The sequence below is a fragment of the Saccoglossus kowalevskii genome, unplaced genomic scaffold, assembly GCF_978046115.1.
Source record: "Saccoglossus kowalevskii unplaced genomic scaffold, keSacKowa6.1 SCAFFOLD_89, whole genome shotgun sequence".
Lineage (NCBI taxonomy): Eukaryota > Metazoa > Hemichordata > Enteropneusta > Harrimaniidae > Saccoglossus > Saccoglossus kowalevskii.
Genome location: NW_028188634.1, coordinates 1 through 23,345, shown reverse-complemented (window position 1 = coordinate 23,345; position 23,345 = coordinate 1). Strand labels below are relative to the sequence as shown.

Below are 23,345 nucleotides of genomic sequence, written 5' to 3'. Positions count from 1 at the left end.
TATATATGGTCATATAACTCATTACATATGCATGGCAATAATATCTTGGACACTATCACATATACAAACATGGGACCAACGTTAATTTTGGGGGCTATTGCAAACAGTCATACCTGGCCATGCATTGCATGTGACTTGGCCATGTGCCATGGTCTTGAAAACCGGTCATTGCTGCTATGCAGCTATATTTATTATTATTAGGTTTTCAAGACACATGTCTTGGAAACCTTTTGTAATTGTTATGTTTATTAGGTTTTCAAGACACATGTCTTGGAAACCTTTTGTAATTGTTATGTTTTTTATTATTATTATTATTATTATTATTATTATTATTCCGCCAGATTTTTCGCTAAGCGCCATTCAAACACCGTTGCACATATCTTGAAAATTTTTTCATGTGCTTGTAAAGTATGATGAGATCTAATGCATATCCTAAGATGACGCATATTGGTCACGTGGTACGGCGGCCATTTTGAATTTTAGGCAAAAAATGGCATGCTCATTTAAACACCTTTCTGAGGGTCTAGGAGTCTCAAACTTTCGCTTAAAAGAAGCATTGGTCCTAGAGCTACGTATTTCATGAAAAAAAAGTTGAACGGTCATGTGACTTTTTTTTCTAGAATTTTCTGAAATATTGTTTTGCATCTCATTTGCATAATTTTGATCGTATTAAAATTCCACGCCATAATTTTGAAGAACATCATACATACTACAGATTAATCAAAGAATCATGAAAGTGCGACCAGTAGTTTTGGAGCAGTTGATTTATGAATATTTTTCACATTTTATATAAAATAGTCAGCAATGATGCATTATGGGAAAGGGGGGAGGGCCCATATACGATACACATTGAATTGCCATATATTGAGAACTATTGCATATACAAACATGGAACCAACGCTATATTGAAGACATTGGACAAGAGAATCGACCAAAATATTGGATGACCATATATGGTCATATAACTCATCAAATATGCATGTCTCTAATATCTCAGGCACTATTGCAAGTACAAACATGGAACCATGGCTATATTGAAGACATTGGGAGAGAGAATTGACCAACATATTCAATGACCATATATGGTCATATAACTCCTTAAATATGCATATCCATAATATCTCTAGCACTTTAAAAGATAGAGACATGTACCCAAACCTATAGTGAAGACATTGGACAAGAGATTTGACCAACACATTCGATGACCATATATGGTCATGGAACTCATTGAATATGCATGTCTCTAATATCTCAGGCACTATTGCAAGTACAAACATGGAACCAATGTTATATTGAAGACATTGAACAAAAGAATTGATCAACATAGTTGATGACCATATATGGTCATATAACTCATTAAATATGCGTGTCTCTAATATCTTATGCACTATTGCAATTACAAACATCGATGACCATATATGGTAATAGTACTCATTAAATATGCTGTCTCTAATATCTTATGCACTATTGCAAGTACAAACATGGTACCAGCCCTATATTGAAGACATTGGACAACAGAATTGACCAACATAGTTGATGACCATATATGGTCATAAAACTCATTAAATATGCATGTCTCTAATATCTTATGCACTATTGCAATTACAAACATGGAACCAATGTTATATTGAAGACATTGAAAAAAAAGAATTGATCAACATAGTTGATGACCATATATGGTCATAGAACTCATTAAATATGCGTATCTATAATATCTCGAGCACTTTTAAAGATATAGACATGTACCCAAACCTATAGTGAAGACATTGGACAAGAGATTTGACCAACACATTCGATGACCATATATGGTCATGGAACTCATTGAATATGCATGTCTCTAATATCTTCTGCACTATTGCAAGTACAAACATGGTACCAACCCTATATTGAAGACATTGGACAAAAGAATTGACAAGCACAGTCAATGACCATATATGGTCATAGAACTCATTAATAATGCATATCCATAATATCTCGAGCACTTTTAAAGATAGAGACATGTACCCAAACTTATATTGAAGGCATTGGACAAAAGAATGGACCAAAATATTGGATGACCATATATGGTCATGCAACTCATTAAATATGCATGTCTCTAATATCTCAGGCACTATTGCAAGTACAAACATGGAACCAATGCTATATTGAAGACATTGGACAAAAGAATTGACCAACATATTCGATGACCATATATGGTCATAGAACTCATTAAATATGCATATCCATAATATCTCGATCACTTTTAAAGATATAGACATGTACCCAAATCTATATTGAAGACATTGGACAAGAGAATTGACCAACACATTCGATGACCATATAAGGTCATAGAACTCATTAAATATGCATGTCTCTAATATCTCAGGCACTATTGCAAACACAAACATGGAACCAATGTTATATTGAAGACATTGGACAAAAGGATTGACCAACACATTCGATGACCATATATGGTCATATAACTCATTAAATATGCATATCCATAATATCTCGAGCACTTTTAAAGATAGAGACTTGTACCCAAACCTATACTGAAGGCATTGGACAAAAGAATTGACCAACATTTTAAATGACCATATATGGTCATAGAACTCATTAAATATGCAAGTCTCTAATATCTTAGGCACTGTTACAAGTAGGAACATTGAACCAATGCTATAATGAAGACATTGGACAAGAGAATTGACAAACATACCTGATGACTATATATGGTCATGGAACTCATTAAATATGCATGGCTATAATACCTCGGACACTATCACATATACAAACATGGAACCAACGTTAATTTTGAGGGCTATTGCAAACAGTCATACATGGCCATGCATTGCATGTGACTTCGCCATGTGCCATGGTCTTGAAAACCGGTGATTGCTGCTATGCAGCTATATTTATTATTATTATTATTCCGCCAGATTTTTCGCTAAGCGCCATTCGAAAACCGTTGCACATATCTTGAAAATGTTTGCACATGTGTGTAAAGTCTGATGAGATCTAGTGCATATCCTAAGATGACGCATATTGGTCACGTGGTACGGCGGCCATTTTGAATTTTAGGCAAAAAATGGCATGTTCATTTAAACACCTTTCTGAGGGTCTAGGAGTCTCAAACTTTCGCTTAAAAGAAGCATTGGCCATAGAGCTACGTATTTCATGAAAAAAAAGTTGAACGGTCATGTGACTTTTTTTTCTAGAATTTTCTAAAATATTGTTTTGCATCTCATTTGCATAATTATGATCGTATCAAAATTGCACGCCATAATTTTGAAGAACATCATACATACTACAGATTAATCAAAGAATCATGCAAGTGCGACCAGTAGTTTTGGAGCAGTTGATTTATGAATATTTTTCACATTTTATATTAAATAGTCAGCAATGTTGCATTATGGGAAAGGGGGGAGGGCCCATATACGATACACATTGAATTGACATATATTGAGAACTATTGCACATACAAACATGGAACTAACGCTATATTGAAGACATTGGACAAGAGAATTGACCAAAATATTGGATGACCATATATGGTCATGCAACTCATTAAATATGCATGTCTCTAATATCTCAGGCACTATTGCAAGTACAAACATGGAACTAACGCTATATTGAAGACATTGGACAAGAGAATTGACCAAAATATTGGATGACCATATATGGTCATGTAACTCATTAAATATGCATGTCTTTAATATCTCAGGCACTATTGCAAGTATAAACATGGAACCAATGCTATATTGTAGACATTGAACAAAAGAATTGATCAACATAGTTGATTACCATATATGGTCATAAAACTCATTAAATATGCGTGTCTCTAATATATCAGGCATTATTGTAAGTACAAACATGCAACCAATGCTATATTGAAGACATAGGACGGGAGAATTGACCAACATATTCGATGACCATATATGGTCATAGAACTGATTAAATATGCATATCCATATATCTCGAGCACTTTTAAAGATAGAGACATGTACCCAAACCTATATTGAAGGTATTGGACAAGAGAATTGACCAATACGTTCGATGACCGTATATGGTCATAGTACTCTTTATATATGCATGTCTCTAATATCTCAGGCACTATTGCAAGCACAAACATGAAACCAATGTTATATTGAAGACATTGGAAAAAAGAATTGACCAACACAGTCGATGACCTTATATGGTCATACAACTCATTAAATATGCATGTCTCTAATATCTCGAGCACTATTGCAAGCACAAACATGGAACCAATGCTATATTGAAGACATTGAACAAAAGGATTGACCAACATATTCGATTGCCATATATGGTCATATAACTCATTAAATATGCATATCCATAATATCTCGAGCACTTTTAAAGATAGGGACATGTACCCAAACCTATACTGAAGACATTGGACAAGAAAATTGTCCAACATATGAGATGACCATATATGGTCACAGAACTCATTAAATATGCATGCCTCTAATATCTTAGGCACTATCACATATACAAACATGGGACCAAAGCTAATTTTGAGGGCTATTGCAAACAGTCATACATGGCCATGCATTGCATGTGACTTGGCCATGTGCCATGGTCTTGAAAACCGTTGATTGCTGCTATGCAGCTATATTTATTATTATTATTATTATTATTATTATTCCGCCAGATTTTTCGCTAAGCGCCATTCGAACACCGTTGCACATATCTTGAAAATTTTTTCATATGTTTGTAAAGTATGATGAGATCTAATGCATATCCTAAGATGACGCATATTGGTCACGTGGTACGGCGGCCATTTTGAATTTTAGGCAAAAAATGGCATGCTCATTTAAACACCTTTCTGAGGGTCTAGGAGTCTCAAACTTTCGCTTAAAAGAAGCATTGGCCTTAGAGCTACGTATTTCATGAAAAAAAAGTTGAACGGTCATGTGACTTTTTTTTCTAGAATTTTCTAAAATATTGTTTTGCATCTCATTTGCATAATTTTGATCGTATCAAAATTCCACGCCTTAATTTTGAAGAACATCACACATACTACATATTAATCAAAGAATCATGAAAGTGCGACCAGTAGTTTTGGAGCAGTTGATTTTTGAATATTTTTCACATTTTATATAAAATAGTCAGCAATGTTGCATTATGGGAAAGGGGGGAGGGCCTATATACGATACACATTGAATTGACATATATTGAGAACTATTGTATATACAAACATGGAACTAACGCTATATTGAAGACATTGGACAAGAGAATTGACCAAAGTATTGGATGACCATATATGGTCATGCAACTCATTAAATATGCATGTCCATAATATCTCGAGCACTTTTAAAGATAGAGACATGTACCCAAACCTATATTGAAGGCATTGGACAAAAAAATTGACCAACATATAAAATGACCATATATGGTCATATAACTCATTAAATATGCATGTCTCTAATATCTCAGGCACTATTGCAAGTACAAACATGGAACCAATGCTATATTGAAGACTTCGGACAAAAGAATTGACCAACACATTCAATGACCATATATGGTCATAGAACTCATTAAATATGCATATCCATAATATCTCGAGCACTTTTAAAGATAGAGACATGTACCCAAACCTATATTGAAGGCATTGGACAAAAAAATTGACCAACATATAAAATGACCATATATGGTCATATAACTCATTAAATATGCATGTCTCTAATATCTCAGGCACTATTGCAAGTACAAACATGGAATCAATGCTATATTGAAGACTTCGGACAATAGAGTTGACAAACACATTCGATGACCATATATGGTCATAGAACTCATTAAATATGCATATCAATAATATCTCGAGCACTTTTAAAGATATAGACATGTACCCAAACCTATACTGAAGGCATTGACAAAAGAATTGACCAACATTTTAAATGACCATATATGGTCATAGAACTCATTAAATATGCAAGTCTCTAATATCTTAGGCACTGTTGCAAGTAGGAACATTGAACCAATGCTATATTGAAGACATTGGACAAGAGAACTGACAAACATACCCGGTGACTATATATGGTCATGGAACTCATTAAATATGCATGGCTATAATATCTCGGACACGATCACATATACAAACATGGAACCAACGTTAATTTTCGGGGCTATTGCAAACAGTCATACATGGCCATGCATTGCATGTGACTTGGCAATGTGCCATGGTCTTGAAAACCGGTGATTGCTGCTATGCAGCTATATTTAGGTTTTCAAGACACATGTCTTGGAAACCTATTGTAATCGTTATGTTTTTTATTATTATTCCGCCAGATTTTTCGCTAAGCGCCATTCGAACACCATTGCACATATCTTGAAAATGTTTGCACATGTTTGTAAAGTTTGATGAGATCTAGTGCATATCCTAAGATGACGCATATTGGTCACGTGGTACGGCGGCCATTTTGAATTTAAGACGAAAAATGGCATGCTCATTTAAACACCTTTCTGAGGGTCTAGGAGTCTCAAACTTTCGGTTAAAAGAAGCATTGGCCTTAGAGCTACGTATTTCATGAAAAAAAAGTTGAACGGTCATGTGACTTTTTTTTCTAGAATTTTCTGAAATATTGTTTTGCATCTCATTTGCATAATTTTGATCGTATCAAAATTCCACGCCATAATTTTGAAGAACATCATACATACTACAGATTAATCAAAGAATCATGGAAGTGCGACCAGTAGTTTTGGAGCAGTTGATTTATGAATATTTTTCACATTTTATATAAAATAGTCAGCAATGTTGCATTATGGGAAAGGGGGGAGGGCCCATATACGATACACATTGAATTGACATATATTGAGAACTATTGCATATAGAAACATGGAACTAACGCTATATTGAAGACATTGGACAAGAGAATTGACCAAAATATTGGATGACCATAAATGGTCATGCAACTCATTAAATATGCATGTCTCTAATATCTCAGGCACTATTGCAAGTACAAACATGGAACTAACGCTATATTGAAGACATTGGAGAAAAGAATTGACCAAAATATTGGATGACCATATATGGTCATGTAACTCATTAAATATGCATGTCTTTAATATCTCAGGCACTATTGCAAGTATAAACATGGAACCAATGCTATATTGAAGACATTGAACAAAAGAATTGATCAACATAGTGTATGACTATATATGGTCATATAACTCATTAAATATGCGTGTCTCTAATATCTCAGGCATTATTGCAAGTTCAAACATGGAATCAACGCTATATTGAAGATATAGGACTAGAGAATTGACCAACATATTCGATGACCATATATGGTCATAGAACTGATTAAATATGCATATCCATATATCTCGAACACTTTTAAAGATAGAGACATGTACCCAAACCTATGTTGAAGACATTGGACAAGATAATTGACCAACACAGTCGATGACCATATATGGTCATACAACTCATTAAATATGCATGTCTCTAATATCTCGAGTACTATTGTAAGCACAAACATGGAACCAATACTATATTGAAGACATTAGACAAAAGGATTGACCAACATATTCGATTACCATATATGGTCATAGAACTCATTAAGTATGCATATCCATAATATCTCGAGCACTTTTAAAGATAGGGACATGTACCCAAACCTATACTGAAGACATTGGACAAGAGAATTGTCCAACATATAAGATGACCATATATGCTCATAGAACTCATTAAATATGCATGCCTCTAATATCTTAGGCACTGTTGCAGGTAGGAACATGGAACCAATGCTATATTGAAGTCATTGGACAAAAGAATTGACCAACATAGTAGATGACCATATATCGTCATATAACTCATTAAATATGCATATCCATAATATCTCAAGCACTTTTAAAGATGTAGACATATACCCAAACCTATATTGAAGGCATTGGACAAAAAGAATGACCAACATATAAAATTACTATATATGGTCATAGAACTCATTTAATATGCATGTCTCTAATATCTCAGGCACGATTGCAAGTACAAACATGGAACCAATGCTATATTGAAGACATTGGAGAAAAGAATTGACCAACATAGTTGATGACCATATATGGTCATAGAACTCATTAAATATGCATATCCATAATATCTCAAGCACTTTTAAAGATAGAGACATGTACCCAAACCTATACTGAAGGCATTGGACAAAAGAATTGACCAACATTTTAAATGACCATATATGGTCATCGAACTCATTAAATATGCATATCCATAATATCTCAAGCACTTTTAATGATGTAGACATATACCCAAACCTATATTGAAGGCATTGGACAAAAAAAATGACCAACATATAAAATGACTATATATGGTCATAGAACTTATTTAATATGCATGTCTCTAATATCTCAGGCACGATTGCAAGTACAAACATTGAACCAATGCTATATTGAAGACATTGGAGAAAAGAATTGACCAACATAGTTGATGACCATATATGGTCATAAAACTCATTAAATATGCATATCCATAATATCTCAAGCACTTTTAAAGATAGAGACATGTACCCAAACCTATACTGAAGGCATTGGAAAAAAGAATTGACCAACATTTTAAATGACCATATATGGTCATAGAACTCATTAAATATGCAAGTCTCTAATATCTTAGGCACTGTTGCAAGTAGGAACATTGAACCAATGCTGTATTAAATACATTGGACAAGAGAATTGACAAACATACCCGATGACTATATATGGTCATGGAACTCATTAAATATGCATAGCTATAATATCTCGGACACTATCACATATACAAACATGGAACCAACATTAATTTTGAGGGCTATTGCAAACAGTCATACATGGCCATGCATTGCATGTGACTTGGCCATGTGCCATGGTCTTGAAAACCGGTGATTGCTGCTATGCAGCTATATTTAGGGTTTCGAGCCCATTTGGTCGAAACCCTTTTGTAATTGTTCCGTTTATTATTATTATTATTATTATTATTATTATTATTCTTCCGCCTAAATTTTTGGTCACGCTTTATGTCAACACCGTTGGACCGATCAGTTCCATACTTGCCACAATGGTAAAGCTGTATGAGATCTGGTGCATATCCTAAGTTCAGACACATAGGTCACATGACCAGGCCGCCATCTTAGATTAAAAGCGAAATTTTCAATGCCGAATTGCGCACCTTTCTGAGGGTCTGAGTGCTCCAATTTTTTTATGATAGTAGCAGTGCGACAAGAGCTACAAAGTTCATGAAAAAAAACTTTAGCGGTCACGTGACTTTTTTTTAAAGAATTTTTTTAAATTTTGTTTTGCATCTCATTTGCATAATTTTCGACAAATCAACTAACCCTGAATAACTTTGAAAGATCATATGACATAGTATTTAATTCCAAAATATGGACTCCAGGCGATAAGCCGTTTTTTATAAGAAGATTTTAGAATGTTTTTTCATATTTTTTGGTTCTTTTATATGGTCACGTGACCTCATTTTATAGACATAATTGCAATATCTCAAGGACTGTTACAGATAGGAACATGCAACCACTGCAATATTGAAGTGATGGTACATGAAATTCTACTAACAAACAAGATGACCATATATGGTCATGTGATCTCATTAAATATGCATGAATGTAATATATCAAGCACTGTTACAGATAGGGACATGCAACCTGTGCAATATCGAAGCTATAAGACACGAGATGTGACTAACTAATGTGATGACCATATATGGTCATGTGACTTCATCAAATATACATAAATGTAATAACTCAAGCACAGTTACAGACAGGAACATGCAACCAGTGCAATATTGAAGTGATGGTACATGAAATTTTACTAACAAACAAGATGACCATATATGGTCATGTGACCTCCTTGAATATGCATAAATGTAATAACTCAAGCACTGTTACAGACGGGAACATGCAACCTGTGCAATATCGAAGCTATGGGACAAGAGATGTGACTAACTAATGTGATGACCATATATGGCCATGTGACCTCATCAAATATGCATAAATGTTATATTTGAAACACAGTAACATATAGAAACACACAACCTGTGCAATATCGAAGCTATGAGACAAGATATGTGACTAACACATCTGATGCCCATACACGGTCATGTGACATCATTAAATATGCATAAATGTAATAACTCAAGCACTGTTACAGACGGGAACATGCAACCTGTGCAATATCGAATCTATGGAACAAGAGATGTGACTAACTGCATGCATAAATGTTATATCTCAAGCACTTTTACAGATAGGAAAATGCAACCAATGCAATATTGAAGTTATTGCACAACAGAGCTGACAAAAACATCCGATGACCATATATGGTCATGGGACATCATTAAATATGCAAGATTGTAATACCTTAAGCACTGTTACAGACAGGAACATGCAACATGTTTAGTATGAAGGCCATGCAATTTCCTTTAATATATTATTGTCAATGATGCTGATTTTGGAACGCTGCTAATAAGTCAGTGGGCTCGAAACCCGACATTGCTGCAACGCAGCTATATTTATTATTATTATTATTCCGCCAGATTTTTCGCTAAGCGCCATTCGAACACCGTTGCACATATCTTGAAAATGTTTGCACATGTTTGTAAAGTCTGATGAGATCTAGTGCATATCCTAAGATGACGCATACTGGTCACGTGGTACGGCGGCCATTTTGAATTTAAGGCGAAAAATGGCATGCTCATTTAAACACCTTTCTGAGGGTCTAGGAGTCTCAAACTTTCGCTAAAAAGCAGCATTGGCCCAAGAACTAAGTATTTCATGAAAAAAAAGTTGAACGGTCATGTGACTTTTTTTTCTAGAATTTTCTGAAATATTGTGTTGCATCTCATTTGCATAATTTTGATCGTATCAAAATTCCACGCCATAATTTTGAAGAACATCATACATACTACCGATTAATCAAAGAATCTTGAAAGTGTGACCAGTAGTTTTGGAGCAGTTGATTTATGAATATTTTTCACATTTTATATAAAATAGTCAGCAATGTTGCATTATGGGAAAGGGGGGAGGGCCTATATACGATACACATTGAATTGACATATATTGAGAACTATTGTATATACAAACATGGAACTAACGCTATATTGAAGACATTGGACAAGAGAATTGACCAAAATATTGGATGACCATATATGGTCATGCAACTCATTAAATATGCATGTCTCTAATATCTCAGGCACTACTGCAAGTACAAACATGGAACCAACGCTATATTGAAGACATTGGCCGAGAGAATTGACCAACGTATTTGATGACCATATATGGTCATAGAACGCATTAAATATGCATATCCATAATATCTCGAGCGCTTTTAAAGATATAGACATTTACCCAAACCTATATTGAAGGCATTGGACAAAAAAATTGACCAACATATAAAATGACCATACATGGTCATATAACTCATTAAATATGCATGTCTCTAATATCTCAGGCACTATTGCAAGTACAAACATTGAACGAATGCTATATTGAAGACATTGGACAAAATAATTGACCAACATAGTTGATGACCATATATGGTCATAGATCTCATTAAATACGCATATCCATAATATCTCGAGCACTTTTAAAGATATAGACATGTACCCAAACCTATATTGAAGACTTCGGACAAGAGAATTGACCAACACATTCGATGACCATATATGGTCATAGAACTCATTAAATATGCATGTCTCTAATATATTAGGCACTGTTGCAAGTAGGAACATTGAACCAATGCTATATTGAAGACATTGGACAAGAGAACTGACAAACATACCCGGTGACTATATATGGTCATGGAACTCATTAAATATGCATGGCTATAATATCTCGGACACGAACACATATACAAACATGGAACCAACGTTAATTTTGAGGGCTATTGCAAACAGTCATACATTGCCATGCATTGCATGTGACTTGGCCATGTGCCATGGTCTTGAAAACCGGTGATTGCTGCTTTGCAGCTATATTTTCTTTTGTTTTTATTTATTATTTTGAAATTTTCTTTTATATTTGTATCTAGCATAGCAAGTAGGAAGCCACTCTCATGAGAAATTTGAATAAAGTTTTATTTATTTTTAGTTTTTTAATTTGTTAGACTTTGGATAGCAGTATGCAACAAATTTCAACACCCACTTCTCATCACAGGAATGGGGAAAAGGAAAACATTTAATTATCAGTAATAAGGATATAGAATATCACAATTAAATTGTGTGTTCTTAATAATTTGCAACATTTCATAAAATTGAGAGAACTGCAATTGTAATTTAATATGTTAGGTATGTTTGGCAGGTGCATTGAGCCTTAGAAGGGGCTAAATGTGACTAGGAATTATACAGAAACACACTTGTAGAAATAAGGGCCCCTTGCGTGGAAGTGAAATACACATTTGTTTTGATATAAAGGTCAAGAATGTGCTTAACTTTAGTGTAGGGGTCTGTTAGGTCGAGTGTAAAATCAACCCTGGTGCATTGAGCTTGAGGAAGGGGTAATGTGACGTAGAATTACAGAGAAGCCCTAAGTGAAACACACTTGTAGAAATAAGGGCCCCTTGCGTGGAAGTGAAATACACATTTGTTTTGATATAAAGGTCAAGAATGTGCTTAACTTTAGTGTAGGGGTCTGTTAGGTCGAGTGTAAAATCAACCCTGGTGCATTGAGCTTGAGGAAGGGGTAATGTGACGTAGAATTACAGAGAAGCCCTAAGTGAAACACACTTGTAGAAATAAGGGCCCCTTGCGTGGAAGTGAAATACACATTTGTTTTGATATAAAGATCAAGAATGTTCTTAACTTTAGTGTAGGGGTCTGTTAGGTTGAGTGTAAAATCAACCCTGGTGCATTGAGCTTGAGGAAGGGGTAATGTGACGTAGAATTACAGAGAAGCCCCAAGTGAAACACACTTGTAGAAATAAGGGCCCCTTGCGTGGAAGTGAAATACACATTTGTTTTGATATATAGATCAAGAATGTGCTTAACTTTAGTGTAGGGGTCTGTTAGGTTGAGTGTAAAATCAACCCTGGTGCATTGAGCTTGAGGAAGGGGTAATGTGACGTAGAATTACAGAGAAGCCCTAAGTGAAACACACTTGTAGAAATAAGGGCCCCTTGTGTGGAAGTGAAATATACATTTGTGTTGATATTTAGGTCAACAATGTGCTTATCTTCAGTGTAGAAGTGAAATTGAAAACCATGTCCAATTCACTGTAGGAAAAAGAATGTCAAAACACTTTGGAATGTCCTTAGTTTGAATGTTAGTTGAAACAGAAATCCTGAATCCCTGAACTTAGTCTTCTATTTTAATTGGTAGAGTTCAGAAAAAAATCAGGGTGTATCGCACTACCAAACTAGCCAACCTGTTCACTTGGTTCTCTGTTAGATACACTCCAATTTGCATGTCAATTGCTAATTCACCTTACAGAATTAATTGCATTGGGTGGAACCTCTTTATGACAAAGGCAACCTGATAACATAGTGAATGCTGACCCCTGACTCCAGTGAACTGAGCTGTTGGACGTGATTCCTAATACCTCCACCCTGCTAGTATCACCTGTAATACATATTCTTAGGACAAAACTCATTTTAATATCATCATTTAGGAATGTCGCACAACTCAACGATCTCGAAAATTAAAAATATCTAGAATCTATTTGAATATTGACGATGACACAAACGGGTTGGAGCAATGGGTGACCACCAGAGAAAAGTCAAACCACAAATCATATTATACAATGATAAACTGGCTACATTTATACAAATTTGTTTTGAAATAACAAAAATCTATTGGTTAAATTTGAAAATGAATATAATTGTTGGCACACCCACCCACACTGAGGTCAATGACCTGATCACAGTGAAACCTTGCAAAATGGTAGATGCCTATTACAGCAAAATGAAATCATTCTATGGACAAATCTGAAATATAGTGGCCACTTACCGGTACATGGATAGTAATGGTAGTAGGTTTATCTCTGATCATATTTTTTGTTGTACAGCATCCATTAATGAGAACAGTTTTTAACAAGATGCTTTTCATGATGCAGAAACAATGTGCGCAACAAGTCATCGTTAGAAAAATAGACGAAAACGATGTTTTCAATTATCTTACAAGTAATCATCTATATTAGACTAGTTTTAGAAAGAAACACACAACATGTGGATATGATAGATACACCATGGCAGTGTTATCACTATTGGTGAATACAGGGATCAACCAATCACATGATGACTTACAGTAAGATTTCTCGTTACTTTGTGACAAACAATTTATACGCTTTTCAAGGAATCTGAAATATTCACAATAATCACATAGGTCAATGCTTGCAAACATTGACAGATATTGGCTGCCAATTTGGTTAGTTGTTTGTCTTTCCTTGTTTCCTTTCGAACAAAATAGACATAACATAATTTCACATGGATCTTTTCACCACCAGACTTTCTCGCCCAAATTTTCTGCACTTTTTTCTTATATTCTTCAATATTTCAGGAAATGAACCCAAATTTTGGAGACAACAGACAAATTTTGAGTAAGTTTTTACTTTTTACTTAAAAAATGTGGCTATTTTTTTCTCAATCTTCTGAAGGAAAATGCAGACTATATAAACCGGACTATTTTGTGAATTTGTGATGAAAAGAGGGAACTGGTTTGAATGCAGGTATGTTTTGTGAAAGTTGACAAAAGTTGACATATGATTAATTATTGACACGTTAATCAGAGTATTCATCCTTTATTCACTACTAAATATCATCGAAGTTTGTTACTAAACACCATCATCACATCAAGAAATCAATTCAAAAGTTGGACAAAAATATGAGATAATATTTGCAAGTAATAATTTGGAAGACATAAACACAAAGGCACAGTTTAAGAAGATCTAGAACTAAAAATATAGATCAATTAAATTAAAATACATTTAAAAAAAAATCACCATTGTTAGTGTTTTCATAGTAGTGAAGATCTTTACACCACAGCTGTCGTGAATTGACCAATAGGCATTCTAGAATTGTCGTGGTCATATAAAATGGTTATGGCATAATACATGAGATCAAAGAACCAACAACTCAGAAATGACATAAATTCACTACTTTATTCGAAACGTCTTACACACCAACATTGGTCAAAAAACAATTTCCAATTCATGACAGCTGCGGTATAAGTTTGATAGAAATTTAATGTATCATTTGATGGTTATACAGCTGGGGAGAACATGGAAGACAGAATGGCATCTTCACTGATTAAAATATTAACAGCCACACCACAAGATTCCAACCTCTATTTCCTAATCTTAAGAGCTCTTATAATGTTTGAGTGTCCTTGCCGAGGGGTCACTGGTTTCACTCCAACTTGGCATCCAGATATATTTGATATGATTTTCAGCCTGGCCGTGAAAATGTTTTTCATACACGGATCTATAAAAATATCCTTCTTTCGTCTTGGGTGGATTGAATGGGTATTTCTTAGCGGCATCTTCTAATACCTCTTCATTAACCTGGATGAGAGAATCAAATTAACCAATAAATTTAATTGGTCATCATTCAAAGTTTGAAAATTGGCTGCAGGTCATGTGATACCAATAGGCCATATGATAGGCCATATGATAAAAATACAAAAACAACACAAAAAGCTGTAAATGGTTTAATTTTCAGTGTTTTTTAACTTTCATGGGACAAAAAATCATAAGTGATCTTTTCACTCTTCCTAGAACTTTGTGATTCATCTCTCACAGAATTAAAGCAATTTACAATTTACTAAATTGTGAAGTAATTCTGTCACCTTCATGCATCTTACAAGCAAGCAGTAGTGGAAGGCATAAACTAGGAAAACAAATGCTATGCGTTGACAAGATATGCAACTTTAAATCCAAAAACAAAAATTGATGAACGTCTGTAACCATCGGTATATAGCAAAAAACATTCAGATTTATCATATTCCAGGTATCCCATATTTCAGTCGTCTCAAAAAAATGTTCCCATCTTGAAAGAAGGCTAAACTCTGATGTCACAATCCCAAATTGCATACACTGCGGGTCTGATATCGAAAATTTTCACATGATACATAAATTATATCCTTACCTGAGTTTCAATATAATCTTGTAGAACTTCAAACCAAGAACGTTTCTCTGATGAAACGCCATCACTAAAAGCCTCTTTTGGTCTCCATAAAATATCATCTGGAAGCAAACCAAGGCCATCAAAAGCTGATCGCAGTATATATTTCTCAATACCCTTCGTTGGTTGTTTTAATTCAGATGGTAGGGAAAGGAAATATGAAGTGAAATGGTGGTCCAGGAAAGGAACACGCAACTCCAGACTAAAAATAGAACAGAAAAGAAATTATTGTATATCTTACCTGTGAAAGAATGTTTTATTTCGGTTAATTTGACGGTGAAATATAATAGAAAAACATTTTCCTGTAAGCATGATAAATTAGAAACAAATGAAGGTCAGACCTGCAGATCATCTAGCAACATTGAGTGATCTAATCTGACACCTGGAAATAATGTAGTGTATTTCAAAACCAAATACAATGGGGATGTTAATTATTCCCACATACGTACATGTAGGACTTGTAAAAATTAAATATGGTCAAGATTTTGGGGAAAAAGTTTGGACACAAATTACTTGGTCACAATAAAAAACACTATACCGTGCAACCTTCATTATCATTACAGGCAAGTTAAAAATAATATTATTCTTTCGATCCAGGGTATGTTGTTATCACATAACACTTATGTTTTCAACAAGTTAGAACACTACGATAAAGACTTTCCGTTTTCAATATTTTGAAATTCTTTCATTTTTATGCAAAAAATACAGTACTTTTACCAAGTAAAATCATATTTATCATATAAAGTTAGTTCACAAATGAGTTGTTGAACACACTACATACATAGTTTGTAATTTCATTCAGCTTATTTCAGTCATAATTCAATACAAATAAAAGGCATACCGTAAATATAGAGAATATAGCAAATTATCTTTTTTTCTGTAATATTCTTGTGTAACTGGTAATTATGAAAATTATTTACTAAGTAAATACATTTCGAATACATGAATTATTTTTAATATAAATTTTTGATTTATCTTGTCAAAATCATTTTTTTCAGAATTTTTTCTCCCCCAAAACGAAAGAATTTCACAATGTCAAAAACGGAAAGTCTTTAATGGAAGAGTTTTAGCTTGTTCTTTAAAGCAGGAGGGTCATCACATGCGCACGTGCGAGAATTGAGTCCCAAGGGACGATAACAACAGACGGTAAAAACGCAAAGGCTCATGGGTAGACGCTTGTTTGTGAACAATGACACGCTATGGCTATCTGACGCATGCGCAGGTGACTACTCCCCTGCTTTAATCATTACAAGTTTCTAAATACTGGTTTTACAAAGATGCCGACTTGATTTAACAACATACCCGTGCGCTGCAGTTGTCCTATCAGCTCGTAGTACATCAAACATGTAGAGATCTTTCAGAAGTCGATGGCTATCTACAGAAGCTTCCTCAGCTGATGGTGCTTTATGAAAATAGATATAACCCTGACATACTTCGTCAGCTCCTTCGCCAGAAAAGATGACAACACTGTCAGTCATTTTATTGATGTACTTTGATACTAAATACATTCCTGTATAAAGACGGAAAACAGAGTCAATAAATTTGTACGAGGATGCAATTGTCAGATCTATTTTCGGTGAAGATGGTTTTGGCAGAATTCCACCAATTCTAAAGCCCTTCTCAGTCAGTTTATTTCCAGAGGTAGCATTAGAATTGGAGAGTAGAGTACATATTTTACATAATGTCATTTTTAAAATTAAAACTACCTACATAAGGTAATTTAAAAACTTTATTTCAGAGGGTAAATAAGTAAAACACTACATATCTTTTATTGATCCTATGTTACCGAACAATATTATATTTTGGGACATTGAGATATATTCTTGCCATAGATAACAATAGTAAAATGTCCTAAACAGTATTTTATTTTATTGATTGATATTCTCTTCCTTCATCTTTGTAGGTAACATGACAATAAATGTAAAATGATAATAGTTTTACTTTTGTACCTTAAATTGAAAAGAATACTGTTATGTTTCAGATGGCTATAATCTTTAATTTTTTTGTTTTTATTGCTGAATTTTTGTTTTCATATTTCTTTTGTTTCCTTCTTGTGAGTTTGTTTTCATAATTCATTTGTTTTTATTGTTAGATCTTTGTTTCCATAATTCTTTTGTTTCTATTCCTGTAAGTTTTGTTTTCATAATTCATTTGTTTTTATTGTTGGATCTTTGTTTCCATAATTCTTTTGTTTCTATTCCTGTAAGTTTTGTTTTCATAATTCATTTGTTTTTATTGTTGGATCTTTGTTTCCATAATTCTTTTGTTTCTATTCCTGTAAGTTTTGTTTTCATAATTCATTTGTTTTTATTGTTGGATCTTTGTTTCCATAATTCTTTTGTTTCTATTCCTGTAAGTTTTGTTTTCATAATTCATTTGTTTTTATTGTTGGATCTTTGTTTCCATAATTCTTTTGTTTCTATTCTTGTAAGTTTTGTTTTCATAATTCATTTGTTTTTATTGTTGGATCTTTGTTTCCATAATTCTTTTGTTTCTATTCCTGTAAGTTTTGTTTTCATAATTCATTTGTTTTTATTGTTGGATCTTTGTTTCCATAATTCTTTTGTTTCTATTCCTGTAAGTTTTGTTTTCATAATTCATTTGTTTTATTGTTGGATCTTTGTTCCCATAATTCTTTTGTTTTTATTCCTGTGAGTTTTGTTTTTATAATTCATATTTTTTTATTGTTGGATCTTGTTTTCAATGATTCTTTTGTTTTGAAAATTTAGTTTTTGATAATTCCACTGCTTGCTTTTCCGTAATTATTTAGTTTTCATTACTTTTAAATAAATTTATTGTTTTAATAATGGATCATCAATTTCATAATTCCTTTAATTGTACATGCATTAGATAATATTTATTTTCATAATTCTTTTGTTTTTATGTTTGTGATTCCTATGTTTTTATTTCTGAATTTGTGTTTTCACATTTTTTCTGTTTTTAACTGATGATTTTCACTTTCATTTGTTTTACAACAAGTCTCAGAAGTATTGGGTCAGCAATTTGCAAACTCTCCAGTGAATTGGCTAACTGCTTTGGTTTTGATGGCTTAACACAGCACATCACCTTTGAAATGGGGAATTTAGAAAACATTCTATGTCCCCTACTACAATATAGACTCGCCAAGAGTGGGCATGATCACAAGTCGACACCAACAAGATTCGAAAGCCAACTGTTTAGGCAAAACCAAAGCAGTTAACCAATTCGCCAATGAGTTTGCAAATTGGCTGCCCAGTACTTCTGAGACTTGCTGTGATTTCTGAAATGTATTTATAATTTTTTTGTGAAAACTATATTTTATAATTCTTTTGTTTTTATAAGACTGAAATTCACTTTCATAATTTTTTGTTTTCATAATTTCTTTGATTTCATTAGAAGATAATTATTTTTGTCACAGATAGCTGACTTACCCACAGAAGCTCTAATTGTAGTAATATCATAGGTTTCCAAAGAATAGATAACATCTTCTAATACTTCAATTCCCTCTTCTGCTGTGAATACTACTTCATGGTGTTCAGTACCTAGGTAATTTGCCACCTTCATAAGAATAATAATGTTTCTGTGAAATGTACATATACAACTAGTGTCACAGGCTCTAGTTTCTGGTTTCATAACCTTTTCATCACCAATTCACAAAATAGTCCAGTTTATAGTCTGCACTTTTCTTCAAAAGATTGGGATAAAAATAGTCAAATTTTAAACAAGCAGCCTCTTTGCTGAGATATCATTAGAAAATGAACATCTGTAGTATCTTTATGTTTAATATCAAATCAATCAGATTTGCTGTTTTTAAGTCAAAAATATCAATTTTTCCCAAAATATTTATCAAAATTAGAGAATTGAAGATATCATCACAAAATTAACAAATCTGAGACAGGTCCATCTGAGGTACCTATATGTATAATATCAAAGCAATTGGACTTGTGGTTTTTTAACAAGAACTCAAAAATATCACTCTTTAACAAAAATAACAAAAATATTAGAGAATTAAAGATATCATTATGAAATGAACAAAACTAAGTAAGGTCTACCCAAGGTACATATACATCAAGTATCAAAGCAATCAGGCTTGTAGTTTTCAGGAAGAGGTCGAAAAAGTTGATGCGGAAGACAGATTCATACAAAGTCGACTGCAGAGCTAAAAAACATGAAAATTAACTCAAATTTTGTTTGTTGGCTCTAAAATTAGGGTTTAAATCTGAAAATATTGAAGAATATAAAAAAAACGCAGACAAATTTGGGTGAGATAGTATGATGAAAAGGTTTAAGCAAATAACATCAACCAATAATTTTTTGCAGATTTACAAATATTTCATAATAATTTCTCAATACAATGTTAAGTGAAAACATAGGTTAAATTTGTGAACTGTTAAATCAGTTCCACCTACTACATTTGTATATCTAATATCTTCATTGTCTAAATAATTCTAAAATCACAATTTTAAATTAAACATTTTTTTTTATTGTGTACCTTCCTTGCTGCTTTAAGATCAGGACTTCCTTCCATACCAATTGAAAATGTCTGCACTGGGTAAGTGATTCCTTGTTCTTTTGCAGTCTTTATCAGTAATGAACAAATCAGACTGGAATCCAGACCACCTACAAGTACAGAAATAATAGGAATCATGTATATGTCCTCGTAGGTAATGCTAGGAATGGAATGGGTTGATGTTAAAGATTAGGAGTTAGGAGTTGATACATATGGTTAAAATGGGACGCTCATGTGCTAATGCTAGGGTAAGATGGGTATGTTTAAGTTTAGAGATGGGTTGTTAGTGTGCTAATGCTAGGGTAAAGATGGGTATGTTTGAGTTTGGAGTTGGGATGTTCATGTGCTAATGCTAGAGTAAAGATGGGTATGTTTGGGTTTGAAGATGAGATATGGTCATGTGCTAATGCTAGGGTAAAAATGGGTATGTTTGATGTTTCGAGATGGGATATATTCATGTGCTAATGCTAGGGTAAAGATGGGTATGTTTGAGGTTTGAGATGGGAGATGGGATGTTCATGTGCTAATGCTAGGGTAAAGATGGGTATGTTTAAGATGGGATGTACATGTGCTAATGCTAAGGTAAAGATGGGCATGTTTGAGGTTTGAGATGGGATGTACATGTGCTAATGCTAGGGTAAAGATGGGTATGTTTGAGGTTTGAGATAGGTTGTACATGTGCTAATGCTAAGGTAAAGATGGGCATGTTTGAGGTTTGAGATGGGATGTACATGTGCTAATGCTAGGGTAAAAATGGGTATGTTTGAGGTTTGAGATAGGTTGTACATGTGCTAATGCTAGGGTAAAGATGGGTATGTTTGAGGTTTGAGATGGGTTGTACATGTGCTAATGCTAGGGTAAAGATGGGTATGTTTGAGTTTGGAGATGGGATGTTCATGTGCTAATGCTAAGGTAAAGATGGGTATGTTTGAGGTTTGAGATGGGATGTACATGTGCTAATGCTAGGGTAAAGATGGGTATGTTTGAGGTTTGAGATGGGTTGTACATGTGCTAATGCTAGGGTAAAGATGGGTATGTTTGAGGTTTGAGATGGGATATGTCCATGTGCTAATGGGTAAAGATGGGTATGTTTGAGGTTTGAGATGGGATGTACATGTGCTAATGCTAGGGTAAAGATGGGTATGTTTGAGGTTTGAGATGGGTTGTACATGTGCCAATGCTAGGGTAAAGATGGGTTTATTTGAGGTTTGGAGATGGGATGTTCATGTGCTAATGCTAGGGTAAAGATGGGTATGTTTGAGGTTTGAGATGGGATATGTTCATGTGCTAATGCTAGGGTAAAGATGGGTATGTTTGAGGTTTGAGATGGGATGTTCATGTGCTAATGCTAGATAAAGATGGGTATATTTGAGGTTTGAGATAGGATGTTCATGTGCTAATGCTAGATAAAGATGGGTATATTTGAGGCTGGAGATGGGATGTTCGGTGGCTGAAATGGTATAGGATGTGCTTGGATATGGACGGTTTATCTGTTTGGGATGAGATGTTTCAGGAACACAGTGTAAGATGGTCCTGTTGAATAGTGGGTGAAAGCATCAAACATCAAAGAAACATTTTAAATAATTATAAATATATAGATAAATCAAAACTAATATACAGAAACTAAAACTAGGATGAAATAGGATTAAGCTCACAATCAACATCTTATTGTACACGTTGTGTAATACTGTGGAATACTTTATTTTCGCTGGAATTAATTTTTGCTGAAAAAGCTTTTTAGGCGTTTTGTATGGAATTTATTTTCACTGATTTTTGATGAGCTTAATGTTAAATATAGGAAAAAAGGTATATTCACTGGATTTTATTTTCACGGAATCATCCCTTCAGCGAAAATAGCGAAAATAAATTCCAAGCGAAAATAAAGTATTCTACAGTACTCTGGCAATAAGATAGCAAAAGCAGTTTCTCCTTCTGTAATATTTAACCACTCTACACGCTTGACTTGGTAATTTTTTGTACTTGCTGGTTTCCCAGTGTTTTAAGGATTGAGGAATGCTTTTTTGTTGATTTTTAAGGAATATTTTCAGGTGTGATGGTTCAAACAATAGACCCCATACTCACAACAGCATCCTACATTAATATAAACTATGATTACCTGATAACAGACATCCGATTCTACGATGTGCCATCAGTCGCTTCCTAACAGCTTCTGTCAACATCAAACGAATGTTTTCTTTAATATCTTCACCTGCAATGAGGAAATAGTGGACACTAATAAATTGTAATGCAAGAATGAAATTATGTAAGCATAACTGTGGCACAGAAGTGGGTGTGGTAAAAAATTGGGTGTAGAAGAAAAAATAGGTGTTACACAAATTGTTTTCAGAAGCAAAATATTAGTTCAACAGAAATGGTATAGTCACATTTATAGACATGGGCGTAGCACAGAAATGGGCATAACACAGGAATGGGTGTGGCACGAAAATGGGTGTGGCACAGAAATGGGTGTGGCACAGAAACGGTAAACAATTGGGTGTAGAAGAAAAATATTAGTGCAACAGAAATGGTATAGTCACATTTCTTCTATCATAGAGGAACTGTGGGGCAGTACAGAACTAGATGTGGCACAGAATGGATATGGTATGAAAATACAAGTGGCACAGAAATGGGCATAGTACAGAAATGGTAGTCACATTCCTTCTATCATAGATAAATAGAGGAACTGTGGGGCAGTACAGAACTAGATGTGGCACAGAATGGATATGGTATGAAAATACAAGTGGCACAGAAATGG

General features: G+C 34.0%; 1 protein-coding gene across 1 annotated transcript; it reads right to left on the bottom strand.

Moving 5' to 3' along the window:
• Positions 1-14,704: 14,704 nt before the first annotated feature.
• LOC100369657 (asparagine synthetase [glutamine-hydrolyzing]-like) lies at positions 14,705-22,863 on the bottom strand (the record flags this gene model as incomplete). The annotated part of the gene is made up of 6 exons (XM_085496296.1): positions 14,705-15,482; positions 16,066-16,303; positions 17,404-17,611; positions 19,512-19,638; positions 20,573-20,700; positions 22,707-22,863. Coding segments are annotated over 6 exons (1,062 nt in total), but the record flags the coding sequence as incomplete, so codon positions are not given.
• Positions 22,864-23,345: the final 482 nt, after the last annotated feature.